General features: G+C 39.5%; 1 protein-coding gene across 3 annotated transcripts in view; it reads right to left on the bottom strand.

Moving 5' to 3' along the window:
• Positions 1-4,564: 4,564 nt before the first annotated feature.
• The window catches only part of TC2N (tandem C2 domains, nuclear), a 34,058-nt gene continuing 22,238 nt past the window's right edge, over positions 4,565-16,384 (bottom strand). For all 3 annotated transcript variants that reach the window (XM_018082251.2, XM_008933593.3, XM_018082250.2), the window contains exons 7-12: positions 15,407-15,507; positions 14,609-14,725; positions 13,559-13,750; positions 11,533-11,647; positions 10,858-11,057; positions 4,565-8,542 (exon numbers count right to left, since the gene is read on the bottom strand). In XM_018082251.2, coding sequence (XP_017937740.1) covers positions 8,432-8,542; positions 10,858-11,057; positions 11,533-11,647; positions 13,559-13,750; positions 14,609-14,725; positions 15,407-15,507 — 836 coding nt within the window. In that variant the 3' untranslated portion in view covers positions 4,565-8,431. The remainder of the gene's footprint in view (positions 8,543-10,857; positions 11,058-11,532; positions 11,648-13,558; positions 13,751-14,608; positions 14,726-15,406; positions 15,508-16,384) is intronic.

Raw genomic sequence — 16,384 nt, forward strand, 5'->3', positions numbered from 1 at the left:
AAGAAACAGATTTGGTGTCAGTGTCAAACACTCGAGTTAGTTCTTTTTTTGTGTTTTTGTTGTGGTTTTTTTTCAGTATCTTTTACCCTTTTCTGTTAGGGTAGAAGTGGCTTCCCACTTGCAGCTCAGACTAATAGTTCAGAGAAATATTCAAACAGCTTATTGGAGTTCTGACAAGGATCACAATAAATACTCTTCCCTTCTACCTCTTTCTTCCCTGCCATATGAAGAAATCCTATTTAGTAAGACAGATACAAATGGACAAGGCTTGTTGACATGAAGCTTTTTTAATAGATATGAAGGTATACCTATTATATAGGTATATTTAATATGTATTAAAGTGAAGGTATTTTAATCAGGAAACACCAAAACTGAGAGAGTAAATCATGGATCTCTAGGGATATGAAAGGCCACGAAGAGTAACTCTGCATCAGTCCAGACTACAGGTGAGGGTTCTTCTTTCCCATTTTCACGTGACCTCCTGAAAGTGTATTTCCAGCAGTGAACACTTGTTTCTGAGACCTTGGTGGAGCCTACTGAAGCTTTCCAAGAGATGAACATCAACAGTCACAATCTTCTTACTTCTTTATCAGGGGATTCTAGTTTCCGTGGCTTGTATGTCCTTGTATGTCATCAGCTAAGATGAGCTGGCTCAGATCTATTAATGCACGGTCCAGTTTACATTGCACCAGCAGAAGATCCGCACCTGAATATTGGTTTCATGGCTTGTACTGCCAAAACTCCTATTGAAGTGTTGATGCAGTTGGCATGGCTGATATGCTCATTGCTTTTGTTGCCCAGACTAGTGCTTTGATCTGTTCATACAGAGGGACATGTGCAAACAGATTTGATACAGTTTAAAGCACAGGAGAAACTTGTTGTTCCGATGGCCTTCCATGGGGCTGATTAAAGGAAGTAAAGCAGCTGGATGTGTTTGACTATGCTTTGTCTCTTAGGGAACTAAGAGAGGTGCAGGCAGGGAAAGGGAACAAAGTGCTGATGAAATTAGGTAGCTGAGAACAAGTGGATGCCATAAATACCACTCAGTTTGACCAGAACATCAGCACCTGCTGTATTTTTCAAAAAGGGTATTTGTAGGATTTTTACTCCCACAGCAAGGAACAGTGTTGCTAGGCAGAGAATACCAAATCCACAGTGATGTTACATTTCCTTCTCTGTGAATTTTGCCATTACATGAAGTTACTACTAGAAATCCCATTGTGGTGCATTTTTTAATCCATCACATTTAAGGCTTTAATTTATACATACAGTGCTATTTGTCTACTCTAACAAATAGTAATCATCAGGGTTGCCTTTGGTCTACTAAAAGTGTAATGTGGAGAGACAGCAAAGTCTATCAAATCACAGCAAAGACTAGAGTCTCAGAGATCCTCTTCTACTCCTACTTCACCTTAGCACAAGAGCTTGGTAAAGTGCCTCTAACATCACCAAGACTTTACTTCCTTGCCTTTGAAATTAGGTGAGTATATTAATCCTGATTTTTGCAGCCTTTTCTCTCTATTTTTACCTGCTTTTCCCTATTTTTCTTTCATGGGCATTCTGACCCACTTTTTTTTTCCCACACAAGCTTATCAGCTTGAGCCAGTCATATAGATTTGATTGCAGATTTGTCAGTGTCATCCAGAACTCTTTGGGCTTATCTGTCCTGCTCTTTAAAAAAAACCAAAATTCCAAAGCTTTGCACTGATTCATCGTCCAATCATCCGGTTCTTTGGGGATATTTGTACAGTAAATCAAGATCCATAGACTCACAACTCTCAATAACCTATGTGCTCCAAAGGCAACTAAGACTACCTGAAGCTAAGCTGATTCCATTGGTTATTTTTTTATGTTCTGCACAAGTCACAAAGTAGATCTGAAAGCAGAAGTCTCAGATCCTGCTCCTGAGGTTCAGGACAGTTTGTGTAGGTTCCAGAGCCAGCACTCCAGCAGTGGAACACCCAGCCTTTCAAGCTCAGTGCTGACTTAAATATAGTAAGGCTAATGTTTTAAAAAATGCAATATTATTCCCTGTGAGCATTAATGGAGTCCTAATTAGATGTACATGCTGGAGATTAGAAGGGGACTTGAAGTCCGCTGCTACTGGTTATTTTATTATCTAAAAATTAGGCTTTTAAAGCATTTCTTAATACTAACCTTAATTAAACCTCTGCTTCTGCTTTTAGTCAATGGTAGTTTCAAGGTACATCAAAACTCTCTTCACCCAGATCTTTAAAACTGCATTACTGTGAAACCCCAGCAAGTGGCCAGCTCCACAGCACAAAATATTATGCTTCAAAATGTCCATGCTTTAACAAATATTTCTTTAGAGCTTGAGCCTGAGCTGCCTCGAGAACTAGTATTGCTGGAACCATAATCAGCAGTGATCTGAAAAGCTTCTCTGTTCTATGGTAGAACAGAGGAAAACACAGCTGAGCCTCAGGGTCCTGAAGCAGCAGAGCTTGTTTTCGCTCATTTCTCTTCCAAGGTCCGCAATAATTTTTGAGCTCATTAGTCATTGCAGCCAAATTTGACTGATGGCAGAGATGTCACAGATAATTCTGTTTCCAAAGGTTTTAAGAAAACCCAAGAACATTCAGGTAGGAAAGGGAGAGCCAGCTCCCAGTTTCCCAGCTGAAGGAATAGCTGTCATGAGCTCACCTCTGATTAGAAATGAGAATTCATCTACGAGAGAAACTTTGTAACTACCTGATGGACAACAAAAAGAATGAAGAAGGTCTATCCCGATTTGCACACTGAAGTCAATCAGCCATGACGGACAAAGCCATAAGAAATCAGGCATAATTAGGTCTAGAGCTCAGGGGTCAATGAACGCAGCAGAATGAAGCATTATATAAATACAAAGAGGATGAATCCAGTCTCATGCCAGGAAATACTGAAAGAACCTAAGCAAATACCTAAGTGCGTAATCACCTATCTTTACTCATGTCAAATAAAAGCTTTGTCAATAGTTACAGGCATGTTACATTGCTTTCAAAGACAATGTTTTTCCAAACAAAAGTGCTGCTTTTATTCATGCTTTTATTATTATGCTCCTTCACAACCTCCCTCTAACAATTGCCCACTCAACCTGCCCTTACTGCCGGAGAATGGGCAGCTAAGTGTGTTTAGTTCCACCTCAGTGTTGGAAGGACTAATGATACCAATGCAGAGGAGACCAGCCCTGTTTTGGGTGCACATGCCATTTTCTTCTGCTATGTATCATAAAGCAAGAATTCACCCCTCTCCTATGACAAGTGACAAAGCTTGGCTATACTTAAAGCTAACAAATACCTTTCTATGACTGCTTTTTTTCAAAGAGTCCTGAAATCTTTTAGTCAGTTTTCTGCTTTACAGAAATCTGTGAACCATACCATTCCTCTTATGGAAAATTTCCCTATTTAGCTGCTCCATAGCTCTTTTGCAAGACAAGGATAAAAAGTACAATATGATGACCCTTTCCTTTGGGCATCTGACAATGGATCCCAATCCCCAGATTAGTAAGCATTTCCCAGATCATATATGCAGGAGGTACAGGCAGGCCTCCCTCCACCTGGAGGTGCAGCTTTTCATGACTCTTCCTTGAGCCTTTCTCTTCATCTCAGAGCACTGTGGTGGCAGTCAAACCACCCTCCTGTCCCTTAAGCTCAGAAGCACAAACAGCTTGCTCCTTCTCAACACCCAAAATGATTTCCTAAGCTAATTTTTGGAGGAGGAGAAAGGCAAGTGAAGATACCTGGGTACACATAAGAAATTACAACTGAGTTATCCCATTGTTGTATTCAATGGTGGTAGACAACACAGGAATTTGGGGAGCTCCAAAAGAACCACACCATTGAAGCTGTGAGCAAAGGTAGCTCAGAAATGCAGAGCATGAAACATGAGCCAAGTGCTAGGATGAAAGCCTTCTGCCTGTAGCCAGTTCTTTAAACAGCAAGTCAAACATGTACAATGCTGGTCCCAGTACTAGGTAAAGAAGGGGGGAACATTACTAGAAAAGCAGAAAGTTAATTGCAAAAAGCAGACACCATTTACACACTTGTTTATGCTGAGGCAGAAGAGCAGTCTACAGTCAAATCAAAGGAAGGGAAAAACTGCACAATCAGACATAAGGGGAAAATAATCAACACAGTGGATTTATTTCAAAGACTGAAATCTATGGGAAGAATTGCATTATGTTAAGAGATGCAGATCCACTCTCAATGAAATTCAGTTTCTACAGAAAAATCACTGTGAAGAGATTTTTAACTATTTAAAAAATATCTAAAAAATTTAAGCCGCTTGTAACCTTTTAGATAAATCACACTATCTCAATGCTGAAATAACTAAACCAGCTTTGAAGACTGGTTGCTTCTGCTGAATGCAGTGGGAGTTTTGCCATAGACTGAAAGACAATGGCCTGTTCCTCAGTGCAAGCTAGAGAAAAGAATGTACATGTGCTGGAGCAGTGTTTGTGAAACATGGTGCTGATTTTAGTGATGGCTTTTTCCATGCACCAAGCATGAGATCATGTACAGGGCTGTATTTACATGGTGATGTAATTTCGCAGCAGAAGCTGGAAAAACAAGGAGGGTATATCACATCCAGTATGATTTATGCCAAGCTTTCCACAACTATGCAGCCTCCCTCCCATGTCATACGTATGTTGGCAGGATGAAAGTAAGAACTGGGACAACCCTGCCCCAGATTTCTAGACAACCTTGTGTTTTGGCTGCAAAATCAACTCATAACTCTAAAAGGAACCTCCATCAGGCAGACAGTTTTCAAGTCAAACACCATATGTGCTTAATTGAATGCTTACAAAAATACCTTTTGTTTTATAAAAATGTCCTGCCAACAAAAGGAAAAACTAGGGATGCCTAATGGATTTAGCAATATGGCACTATTTATGTTGTGATCACAAAAGATCGGATGCTCAAATACAATTATTTTCCAAGTAATATTTTATGATGATATGGTTTACAAGCTGTTACACCCACTCATCTTCTGAGGTAGAATCTTACAATTTTTTTCCTTAAAAGGAATGCCATGCCATGCTGTTGAGACGTAAAAAGCTTGAAAAACTTTGTTGACTTTGTTTACATACAGAATGCTATTAGTCATAAATAAATAAAACAGGATTGTTTGATTAACCAGTGAAATTATATACACACATTTTGGAAAATCTAATTAAGTTTAGTCTATGGATGGTTTCTAACTATGCAAGCACAGACCTCTGTATGAATAACATCTAATATAAGATCATAACTGTTTTTCCAGTTCATCCATATTCATTTGGGAGATGACCGAAATAAAACTGGTGCAGCTTCTGACCTCTGCTGCTTTCATCAGAATTGTTGTAAGTTAGGAAGCTGAGTCACTAACTAGAACCAACAGCAAATTCAACTATAAACCATGTGTGCCTTATATCTACAGATTAAGTGAACTGACAAAACAGCTTTCTTAACAGTATTTTGAATGAAAGTAAACTTGGATGTAACAATCAAAACAGTGGCTGAACATGCATCAGAGGGACAACATACAGCTGTGGCCATTAGAAGAGTGCTCCGAGACACCTCTTTTTCCTCCTTCTTGCTTGTATCCTGGAGTACATGAAGTTCCTTGGTAATTTATATCGTGGATTGGTCTTCAAATGATGCATCATTTTCCTTTTCTGGAAAACTGCATTAGTCTCAAATAAGCCAGGAGCTGAATTTGAAGGAGCTTAAGTCTCACATGCATTTATAGTGAGGTAGTCACTAAGCAGTAAAGCAAAACATTCTGCACTTAAAAGGTAAGACATCCTAGGTGATTTCTAGCTGGTATTTCAGACAGTCAAATTGAAATTACACCTGTTGGTGCATTTTACAGGCAGTTGTACCCTGGGACTGGTGTTGGGAACACGTGTGTATCCCCTGGTCTTTTGTTTTTTCTTCAGGACTGTTGTCTAAGGTAACAACCATACTGATAAGCTCTAGACCCACATGAATCACCATGGAAAAATGCTTTATGTGACAGGAAAAAAAGCACAACTGTTGACAACAGTCAACTATTAAGCACTCCTTAAATTCTTACATGAATGCACACAAATGCAGAAAACCCCACAGCCTGGGGATGAGCACAGGATGAAGCGGTGCCCCAGAGTGCTCCAGTACCTGGGTGCATCTTGCTTATGTGGCAGCAGTTAACTCTCCTACAGGCAACACTACATGAAAGAGAGTTCATTAGCTGAGATTTTCTCAGAGAAAAAAGTAGGACTTCAGTTTGAGATGCTGGTAAACATTTGAATAAACAACTGGGAAAAAAAAGGAATATTTTCTGTTTGCATCTTTTATTATAAACACATAGATTAAATATTAATGTAGGAATAAAGAGACTAGCTAGGCCTTTAGAAGGCTAGGTGTCCTAAAGCAGCCCCAAAAGTCCATTTACACATATCCACTGAGTTGGCAATCTCTGTAGAACCACTGCTGTGGTAATGGAAGTCTATAAAACCCTGGGATATTCCCTGTTCTCTCTTTTAAACAGAACAGCATTCTGCATAAGGAAACAGTTAGTTTGCACTTTTGTTTACTGCCACAATGAATAAAATGTTCAGCCGCAATGAATAAAAAAGATCCATGTATTCAAGTAAAGATAATCCAAAAGTATCAGTTCGGTCCAGTTCCTTTTTTCATTTTACCCAACTGGACAGGGTCCTCCCAAGAAGTGTAACTTGGCTGGAAGTTAACACTGTCAGTCAAGATCCTCTGGGCCTACTGGGAGCTTTGCAAAGAGTGTCAGTAAGAGCTAGAACCGACTTTTGTTCTCCAAGTAACATGCAAAACCTTTTTCAGTTCTTTTATAAAGACTGGTCAAAAAGCAGAGCATATAAGAGCCTGGGAAAATCCTTTTGTTTTCAAAATATTAAATTTCAACAACCAAAATCTGGATGGTTGAAGTTTCAAAAGTTTCAATTTTCAACTGATTTGGGGGTGGGAAATCAAAGAGATTCCATTTTTTCTTGAACACTTACTCACAGACAAAAAAATTGAAATAAAGATGCTCAAGAGGACATGCTTTCCTGTTACAGTCTTTTCTCTGCTCCCCATGTTCCTCTGCCTTCCAGCAGTGAGCGCTCTCATTGCTGTGCTAGTTCCTGTCAGATGTTGCAACCGGATCCAAGTTACAAAGAAAGGTGGAATTATTCAGCATCCTTAAAAATACACATATTTGTACAGTCCAGACAGCCAACAGTAAATGTGTAAGCAGTGGATTTAATGGAATATATAGGTATTTTTCCAATCTGCTAGTTAAAGTAGTGCAAAGAGGTCTGTGCTTTTAGATTTATGTATTATCAATTATATACATGGTGTTTCCCCCTCTTAAAAATAACTGTGAACAACCCCCTGAAAATATGGGAACTAATAGAAAAAAAAATTTTGGGATTTTGTAGGAAAAATATAATTTGCAATAAAAATATGGTAATTCCTTCTTACTAGAAACAAGTAATAAAAATATATTCCCACACATAACTTTTCAGCATTGTAGACATGTAACAAATACTTCTGCAGTAGTAGCCTATCCTTTAAACAAAGTCCCTTACAGTGCTACATTTTAATTAATATCAAAAAGCACTTATGTAAGTAAATCTTTGCTCCTTTGTACATGTTAGTCTGGGTTTTGGCAATGTAAGCAAACCCTAGAGCCTTGTTGATTAGATAGGAAGTGGTTTACATATAAGTACTCTATATAAGAAAGTAATTTATCTAAAAATACTGGCTCTGTTCCTAAGCAGGGTCATTGCCTCTGCATTATTCCAAACAGAATTTACCCAAACAGAGCAAGTCTGGAGGGGCCCTCTTGCAAAGATCACTAAGTCAAAGAAACTCTTGTCTTTCCACCTCTCTGTTTTGAGAGAAGGATGGGGGCAAACTCAGGCTACAGGCATGTCAGGTACTGAACAACCCTTCATCAAAAATGCCTTCATCTACTGCCACAGCTTTCCCACTTGCTCAAGCACGTGTTACTCTGATCAAATGGTATCAACAACCCCAGAGGCTCACAGGTACCCAGGATCAAGCCACTGACCCAACTGATACCCATGGACTTTGGAGTCTGCCAAAAACAAGACTGCAGATGAAGACGATGTCAGTAACGCGAAATAGAGTTGATTCAAGCTGTTTCTCTCAAAGATTGAATTTCTGTGTTTTTATGAAGCCTGAAAGGGGCAAAAATCTTTTTTCCAGGTGGATTTTTTGAAATCAAATGAACACTTTTCCCAGTTCCTAAAGTCTTCTTCTTAATAATATTTAGCCGGTATTTCTCTTGGTGAATTTCCTCAGTTTCCACAGAGGCAGGATGCAGTGAAGAACTGAACTTGTGTAGACAATATTTTTCTTTTTATTTATACTATTTTAGACACCATAGGAATTGTTGTAGAAAAATCAGTTCTGAATTTCATCTCCAGTCTTCAAGATGGACCAATGCTGTACCATTTAACAACAACTTTTTCAGGGTTGGCAATGGTATCTTTCCACTGCTCTACTGCTTCACTGTTATTGCTATCAGGACTTAACCAGATCTGCATTAAGAAACAAAAACAAAAATAAAATTGAGTTTACCTGATATAACACAGAGGCCCAGCTTTTGCTAGTTCCAAATAAATAACATGCAAGTGCAGAACAAGATATAACGTATAGACTGTGACCAAAGCATAACAGCAATAAATACAGTTCTGCTAATCCTAACATATTTTGGCTTTCAGCTGGGAACACAGAGAGTCTGTGTTTAAATTTAGCCTCTAAAGTAGTTTAGAGAACCCACCACATAATAATGTTTCTGTACTTAATAAGATGTTTTAAGTCAGGCATTCCTTGCTCTATTCAAATGCACGTGCTGGGGTCAAGGGCTCATCAGGGCCGGTGGTGGCTCTGGGCATTCGAACGCAGTTGGCCACGAGCCATCTGGCATCCCCTACACGAGCTGTCCAGCATTTCCATGAGCATTTAAAATTGCACACTCCCACAGACAGGGCCAAACCTGCATTCCACAGAGTTTACTAACATGCCCATACCACACATAGTCACGTAGTAGGAGTCCGTTTCTTCTCAGTATTCAGCTAACGGGTAGTGGCCATGAAATAGGGAAATGAAGTACAAGTAGGAAATTTTCCCCCTTAACATTATCACCAGCCTGCACTGCCAAAAGAATTCTGCTTATGTAAGTAGGTATCGTTATTTACAGGACTCTATTTCCTTATGTCTTCCAAGAATGAGTCCTTTTAAGACTTCTCAGAAACCTTGACCATGAAGTACATTTAGCCTACACTGCTGGGGCATGAGTCCTCGAGAAGTGAGAATAATGTCTTCCAGAATACCACAGACAGCTGATGTTTCATCCACAGAGATTCAATGTACATCTTGCCCATGATTAAAGACATGCTTGTAAAAGCAGCCTAATCTATGTATTGTCTGCTTAGAACAGCATCCAATTAAACATCATTCTCTGAAGGACAAAGTTAATAGATCCAGCTATAGTCATTTTTTTCCAGCTACCCAGCCAATTGCTCAAAGTACATTTTCCCCTGAGCCATATTTTATGTCTTCGTGTGTTATGTGGCAATGTCTGCCTTCATGAGCTGAAACAACCTTTTCCAAATAATCTCCGAGGAGCACAAGTAGCTCATTTCCTCCCCCTAAAAATAAGATCCATGAATTAAATGTAACTCATCAGATTGAGATGACCTCACATATTTCTAGGGACTACAAAATCATACCCAGTTATTTTCTCCCCAAAGTAGCACTACTAAAAAGAACCATTTTTTTCTTTTCCTGTTTCAAATCCAATTCCACCAACAGGAACTGCAGAAAGATGGGACATGTGTGACATGATGCTCCAAAAAATGGAGGAACTTCACATAACTCTTGCTGGCACATAATTTCTACAGCATTTAGCACTTCAGCATCTCCTGTCACTGCATGTCTTCAGCAGGCACAGGAAACAGCACCATAATGGGACAGTACCATTTTTTGTATCTAGAGTCAGTACAGTCCTCCATCTGACATAGGACATTACAGTTGGGGGGTCTCAAAATCAATTCTACATTATTCACTTTTGCATATATTAGAATTCTGCTACTGCATCTAACTGGGTCAGAGAAAGCACAGAGATTTTTAACAACAGCTATGGTTCACTATACCAAGAAAAAAAGGAGAGAAAGAAGGGACAGGATGATGGTAAATTAGAACAACCAGGAGAAGAGGACAGAGAGAATAAAGAGACCAGACTACCAAGCTTTACGGTAGTTAAATAAATATGATCACACAAATGCTTTCAAAGAGATACTATTGAAGTTCTGTTTGTTAAAAAAAAAAAGGCAACAAAAAACAAGCCTAAAAAATACTTTGTGTTTGGACACCTATATTATTTCTTTATCATATATACTTAGAATATAGTACTGATTTCAGCTTTTTTGGTTTTATCTAGGAAGGCGGTCTCATATTGTATCTGTTGATACTTCCTTTTACACACACCTGTTTGTAAGTGTACTGGTGGGGTAACCAACACCCCCTCCTTGCTGTGCAGGACATTGTAGGCTGTGCAGATCCTGTGAGTGCTGTGTTTGTTTTCTTTACAAAGCCTAGAGGCAAGGAGGAGATGGTGTGTCTCTTGGAAGGAATCTTTCAGATAGTAATACTCCACACAAAACTCCTATTCTGATGTTAGTGCATGTTTAAGAATTCAGTACTATTCTTGCTTGGGTTACATCCAGAAAAGTTTATTAGAATTTACTATTTTGCTATATGCCACCTCATTTAAGGTATTTGAAAACTCACACCAGGAAACCTGTGGAACTGGATTTTAAGTAAAGGATCAGGCTATTTAGGAGAAACCAACCTGTCCTAGGAAGTGTTTTCTTCTCACTGAGCTTCTGCTGTAGAGCTTGATGAGAAAGCTAATTCCTTGTTCTGCTTGGCTAACTGGAAAAACCATCATTTCTCCCCACTTCACTTGGCCATTAGTGGACTTCAGAAGACGAGTCTTCTTCTTATAGATCATCCCTTCTGTACTAAACATTCCAACTTTCACAAAGAAATCTGGCACAGAAGGGAAGGAAAAAGGCATAGCACACAAAGGGTTACTCACAAACACACCCAAACAGGAACCAACCAGACCCATATGTATGGTTCAAATTGCAACAGTTTCTCAAAAGTCTGGCCAAAAGAACTGTACAATAGCTTTCCTGACTAGTCACACAAACAGAGTATGTTCAGTAATATTGAACTGATTAACACAGTATCCAAACAGCAAGTGCAAGCTAATGCTCTTGTATGTCAGGATTAATACTGGGATAAAAATCTTCCAAAATACATAAACACATAGCTTCAAACCAAACAAAAAGTAATCAAGTAAGACATCTGGGGAAATAAGCCTTGGCAATGGAAGTCTACTGCACAATATGTTAGTCTGAGGTTTGTAAAGAATGTTATGAATTGCCAACCCATTTGATCAGCAATTAACCTGTTACAAATGCTTTTAGACAGGAGGCATGAAACAGCTGATGTAACTTACTTGAAGACAGTGGTGTAGATGAAACAGGAAGGTTTTGTGCTTCAAGAATCTGTAACTGTATCCTCCTGTTTATTGCTTGAAAACAAGTTCCTATTTGAAGTTCTGCACGGCGCACCTACAAGCAGAAGAATGTTGCCATAACATGTGGATTAAGTTGCTTATAAACTCAGGAAACACAGGAATTCTGTCATATATTGGGCTCCTGCATTTCTATCTGGGATTTCCTGGACAGAAACATGAGCTGTGTTGTATACACAGCCTGCAGATGCACAGTAAGTTCATCTTGCACTTGTCATAGCTGCAATGCATGTGCTCTGCTGACAGACTGCGTATGTGCGGTGCACAGATGGCCCTGGGTGGGCTGCAGGCAGGGATGGGGGCAAGTAAACGAGTCCTCAGTGTTCACTTGGGAAAGAGTCTGTACTGCTAAGAGCAGACACATGCAGGGAAGACCAGACATGCTGCTGCAGCTCTATTAAACCTGGGTGTGGAAGTGAGAGACCAGGTGCGCTCCACTTACACAGAAACCGTCGGAGTTCTCCTCCCACACTTCTGAATTTTGCAATATGGAGATATAAGCAACGTTTTCCATAGATACAAAGCCCAGTCACCTAATGTCATGAATGCTTAGGGTGACTGCATACTGTGAAGTTTCCTATGTTATGGAAGCACTTGTGTTTTACACGCCTACACACGTACACCCTTGCCCAGCACACACTCTGAATGATCCGAGATCTTCAGTCTATTTTTTTTTTTTATTTTAGAATTTTTGCTAGTGGCAGAGTTCATTGTGTCATCCTCATTGCTCTCCTGTCAGACTAACATACTCAGAACACTGTAAAAGCATCAGGAAAAGGCCAACAGAGACCCACCTTTCCTGACAGCCTCTGTTGAAATGGACTCTGCTAGTCTTGGTTCCCTTCAAGTTTTAATGCACTTCAGTGAAGCAAAATGCACCAAGTGAGAGAACAACAGGTCAGGTAAAGAGAAGTCAGGCTCCAGTTCATCAAAGAGATCCAAATTCTCTTTGCAGCTCAGCCACAGAATTGTTGTGTAACCCTGAGAGGAAGCTACTTACTCGACTCTGAGCTTTGGCTTTCTATTTGCAGGGAGGATAGTGTTTGCTGCCTCACAGGGTAGCACAGGGATGAATCCCAGCAGTGTCTGGAGGGCTCTTGGATATAATAGTGAGGAAAGCCAACAAAGAGATACTATGATATGATTCAGAAATTTACATTGAGATGAAACGCTTTCTAAAACAGCTTCCTCTGTCACTTAGTCTTACTCCTTTTGAAGCAATATTGTTATTCTTGTTAGAACTAAAAAATGTCAAGTGTAGCTTATGTTAGAAATCAAGAGTATCGTTCATTTTACTCAGACATGCTTAAAATAAAATTTCCTTTTGAATTGCTAATTCAAGTTTAATTTATTGAAAATACAAATGTCTAGACACAATCTATAAAAGAAACAAACAAAGTAAGGGTAGGGGGAAAGGAAATCCCACTGTGAAAACCACCTGCTTCTTATTACACTAATGGAAATGAACTGTATGAATTATTACTTCACAGCATGCAATCTGAACATTAAATATATGTCTGTCTCTGCATTTTCAAGCCACTGAAGATCTTAGCACTTTTCTTCCACAACAAAAGCAGATTCCATTTGCTCTGAGCTCTTGCTGTGAGCGCTAAGGATCTTCTGATGCTTTTTTGGTCAGAAAAGACAATTACCCAGTGTCCTTTGCTGAACATTTCCCCAGAATGCCCCTCCCTCAAGCTGTGAGCCATGGTGTGGAAGAGTCTGCTCTAGCTATTTTCCTAGAAACAGCTGCAGTTTATGACCAGAACAGCTATGTGCAGAGTTCAAAAGTCTGCATTTTTTCCCCATCAAAATGCCTTTCCCAAGGATGTGGGGTGAAGAAAAACAAATAACCTCCCTCGTTTTTACTACTGCATTACTTTACTTTCATTTCCAGCAACTCTTTCTAGGTGAGATAACAACACACTTTCACAGTATTGGCACTTACAGGTGCTCTGGAAGGAGGAGATATATCCAGCCAATGACTTGATTCCTGCGAGCTCAGCTCCTGCAGTGCCAAGGAACATTCTCCAATTGTTTTTTTCCTGGGAGTCTGTGTCTGGATTTTAAATACCAATCTGACAGCCTGCAGGCTTTGCAGTTTAATAGCAAATACAAAAGTTTCCATAAATTCAATATCCTAGAAAGAAAAACAGAGGAGTAACATCACCATTTTAAGAGAGTCCCACTGAGCCCAGAACCTAGAAACCAAGGTGTCTTGGTTCTATAGCCACTGCTCACAACTACTATTTTAGGCTGCCATGGAAAGTGTGCTTTTATAGTGGTAAGCCTGCACAGACTCATCCTCTCACTGTTGCACCCTGGCAGGGGGAAAGCTCGGGATTATTCTTCACTACTATAACGAGTTGTGGCCATCTCTTCTGGAGCTTTACAACAGCACACACACATTGTTATAACAGATTCTGTGGCCTTTTGCTACAGTCTCTCCAGGTGATTTTATTTTCTTTCATCTTTGGCTCACATTATGGGAGGTTTATGTTGCTTTCCCTTCCACCCCCTTAATATTTGTTTACTGCCACTATCAGGAATCTTGTCCTATGCAACCAATTCTTACAGTTTCTGTAAAGACAAAGCATTAATATTGTCTCCTGCCATATGAGAGGCAGTACATCAGCTACCTTCCCTGGGATGAGTGTGCACCTACACGTATGCCCAGTCTTCCTCTGGTCCCTCACCATGGAGTTGCCAAGACCAGCAGCTCATGGTTCAGTCCCCTATGAGCATCTGTCCTGCAGCCTTGAGAGAGAAGGAGGGCAACAGTGCAATGCAAGAGAGGATATAGGGGGAAGAAGTGGAATGAGGCTTATAATAGGATTATGAGAAGTTGGGGGAAGTAACCCACATCTAGGCAACTACCACAGCAAGCATGGCATAGGAGTGGATGTTTGGTCCATTTTAAAAATCCATTTACATTTCATGTTTTTTTTTTTTTTCCTTGGGAAAAAGATTTCTCAGTGTTTTCCCTGACTCTACTTACGCTGGAGCCCTCCTTGGCTGAAGATTTGAAATGCACTGGTTTGGGCAGTGTGAGAATTCCCTTGACACAGATACGAGGATTCTCCCCACAGCTAGAAGGCCAGCACAGGTCTTTGCACTGCAACATTGAAAACACAGTCAGTTTAGACAATGTAAGACTGTTTTTTACCATTTGATATAGTCCTGAGGTATCTGACTACTCAAAGTTCCATTGCCTAAAAATTACTCATAGTTCCTGGAAATAAATAAAACAACCATCACATTTGCTTACAAAAAGGCCACAAGAAGCTACGTGTTCTCAAAGTGCTATCAGGGTTCTGCCCTGAAGGAACTGTTAGATTTAAAGTCATAGAATCACAGAAGTCACTTAAATGCTGCCTCTGAAGTTGCTTCCATTTACTGCCTTCACATTTCCCCAGGAAAATGTCCACAGCAGGACCAGCCTCTGACCATCTCAGCTTTCTAATCTATGCTGAATAGTTCCTCACTCCACAACCAGAACACCTTAACATATGTATAGTAACATAAGGAGTTATATATTACTTCTTGCTATTGACTGTAGCAGAACAGGGAAACAGGGATTGCAACAGGAAAAAAAAAGTCAAGGAGAGGCAGGATGCTTTGAAGCCCAGCATTAGATCTGACTGAACTTTGTTTATATTAATACTTAGCAGTAATTTTATTTTTCTCCTAAAAGTATTCATTAAAGTAACAAGAGAGCCAAATTTAATGAGAATTAACATCAAGTATAGGAAAATAGCAATTTGAATAAATAAACAACTTATTTATATTTGCTTACATGTAAAACTGTGATCCAAATCTGTTCTACAGACGAAACATAACACAACTTCACATTCAGTCTTCCAAAGTCTCGTTCATCAGCTGATAATGTAATAGTATCTATGGAAGAAAGCCAATTAGTGTTTTTAGAAGTAATGCAGTATCTTAAATGTTCATTCCAGGAATACAGGAACTTGTTAGTAGGTGGACTAACAAACTCCTCTCAAAGTAAGTTTGAAATACTTTAACACCTACATTTTAATGACAAAATATCCACCACGTCCTGTAGCTTGACCTTTTGCATAGCTAAAAGCCCTCACATTTCATGGAATAGAATCATAGAATATCCTGAACTGGAAGGGACCCCTAAGGGTCACTGAAGTCCAGCTCCTGTGGCTCTGCAGAGGACCACACAAAGAATCACACCATGTGCCTGAGTTATCTCTACTGAATTTAATAACTAGTTGTACTCAAACAACTTTTAGAAAGAAAAAAATCATGTGCCTGAGACACCCAGAACACATTTATATTCTATCACTTCCCTTAATCTCTTTCACCATTAAGTTTATAAATTGGCCTCCTGTTTACCTTTCTCGGATTTCAATTCCAGTCTAGTAAACATTTTACTATTATGCTTTCTCCAAGTCAGAAGAGCCATTTAATGTCCAGCATTTCTCTGTCCTGACTAGAACTAGGTCATTGCCCCCAGTCTTCTTTTTGAGGAGACTGGGAGAAATTCTGACTTCTAGCAGAGTGACTTTTGTGGGGACTTGATTAATTTTTGAAGGTTTGTTTTGCAGTATCTCCACTTCTTCAGCATTCTTTCATAAATAAGGATGCTGGGTTTGCATGCAATATTCTTGTCTAATTACCAGTGTAATATATGTATTGGATTTCAGGCACTTCCCACAGAAAAATACTGTACTGAGAGATGAAAAAGGACTAGACCTGTGACCTAGTGCTGCATTCTACCCTAACAGAATGTTTGTAATTTCTT

This window comes from Manacus vitellinus, unplaced genomic scaffold (genome assembly GCF_001715985.3).
Source record: "Manacus vitellinus isolate BGI_N305 unplaced genomic scaffold, ASM171598v3 scaffold_6_pilon, whole genome shotgun sequence".
In the NCBI taxonomy this organism is placed as follows: Eukaryota; Metazoa; Chordata; class Aves; order Passeriformes; family Pipridae; genus Manacus; species Manacus vitellinus.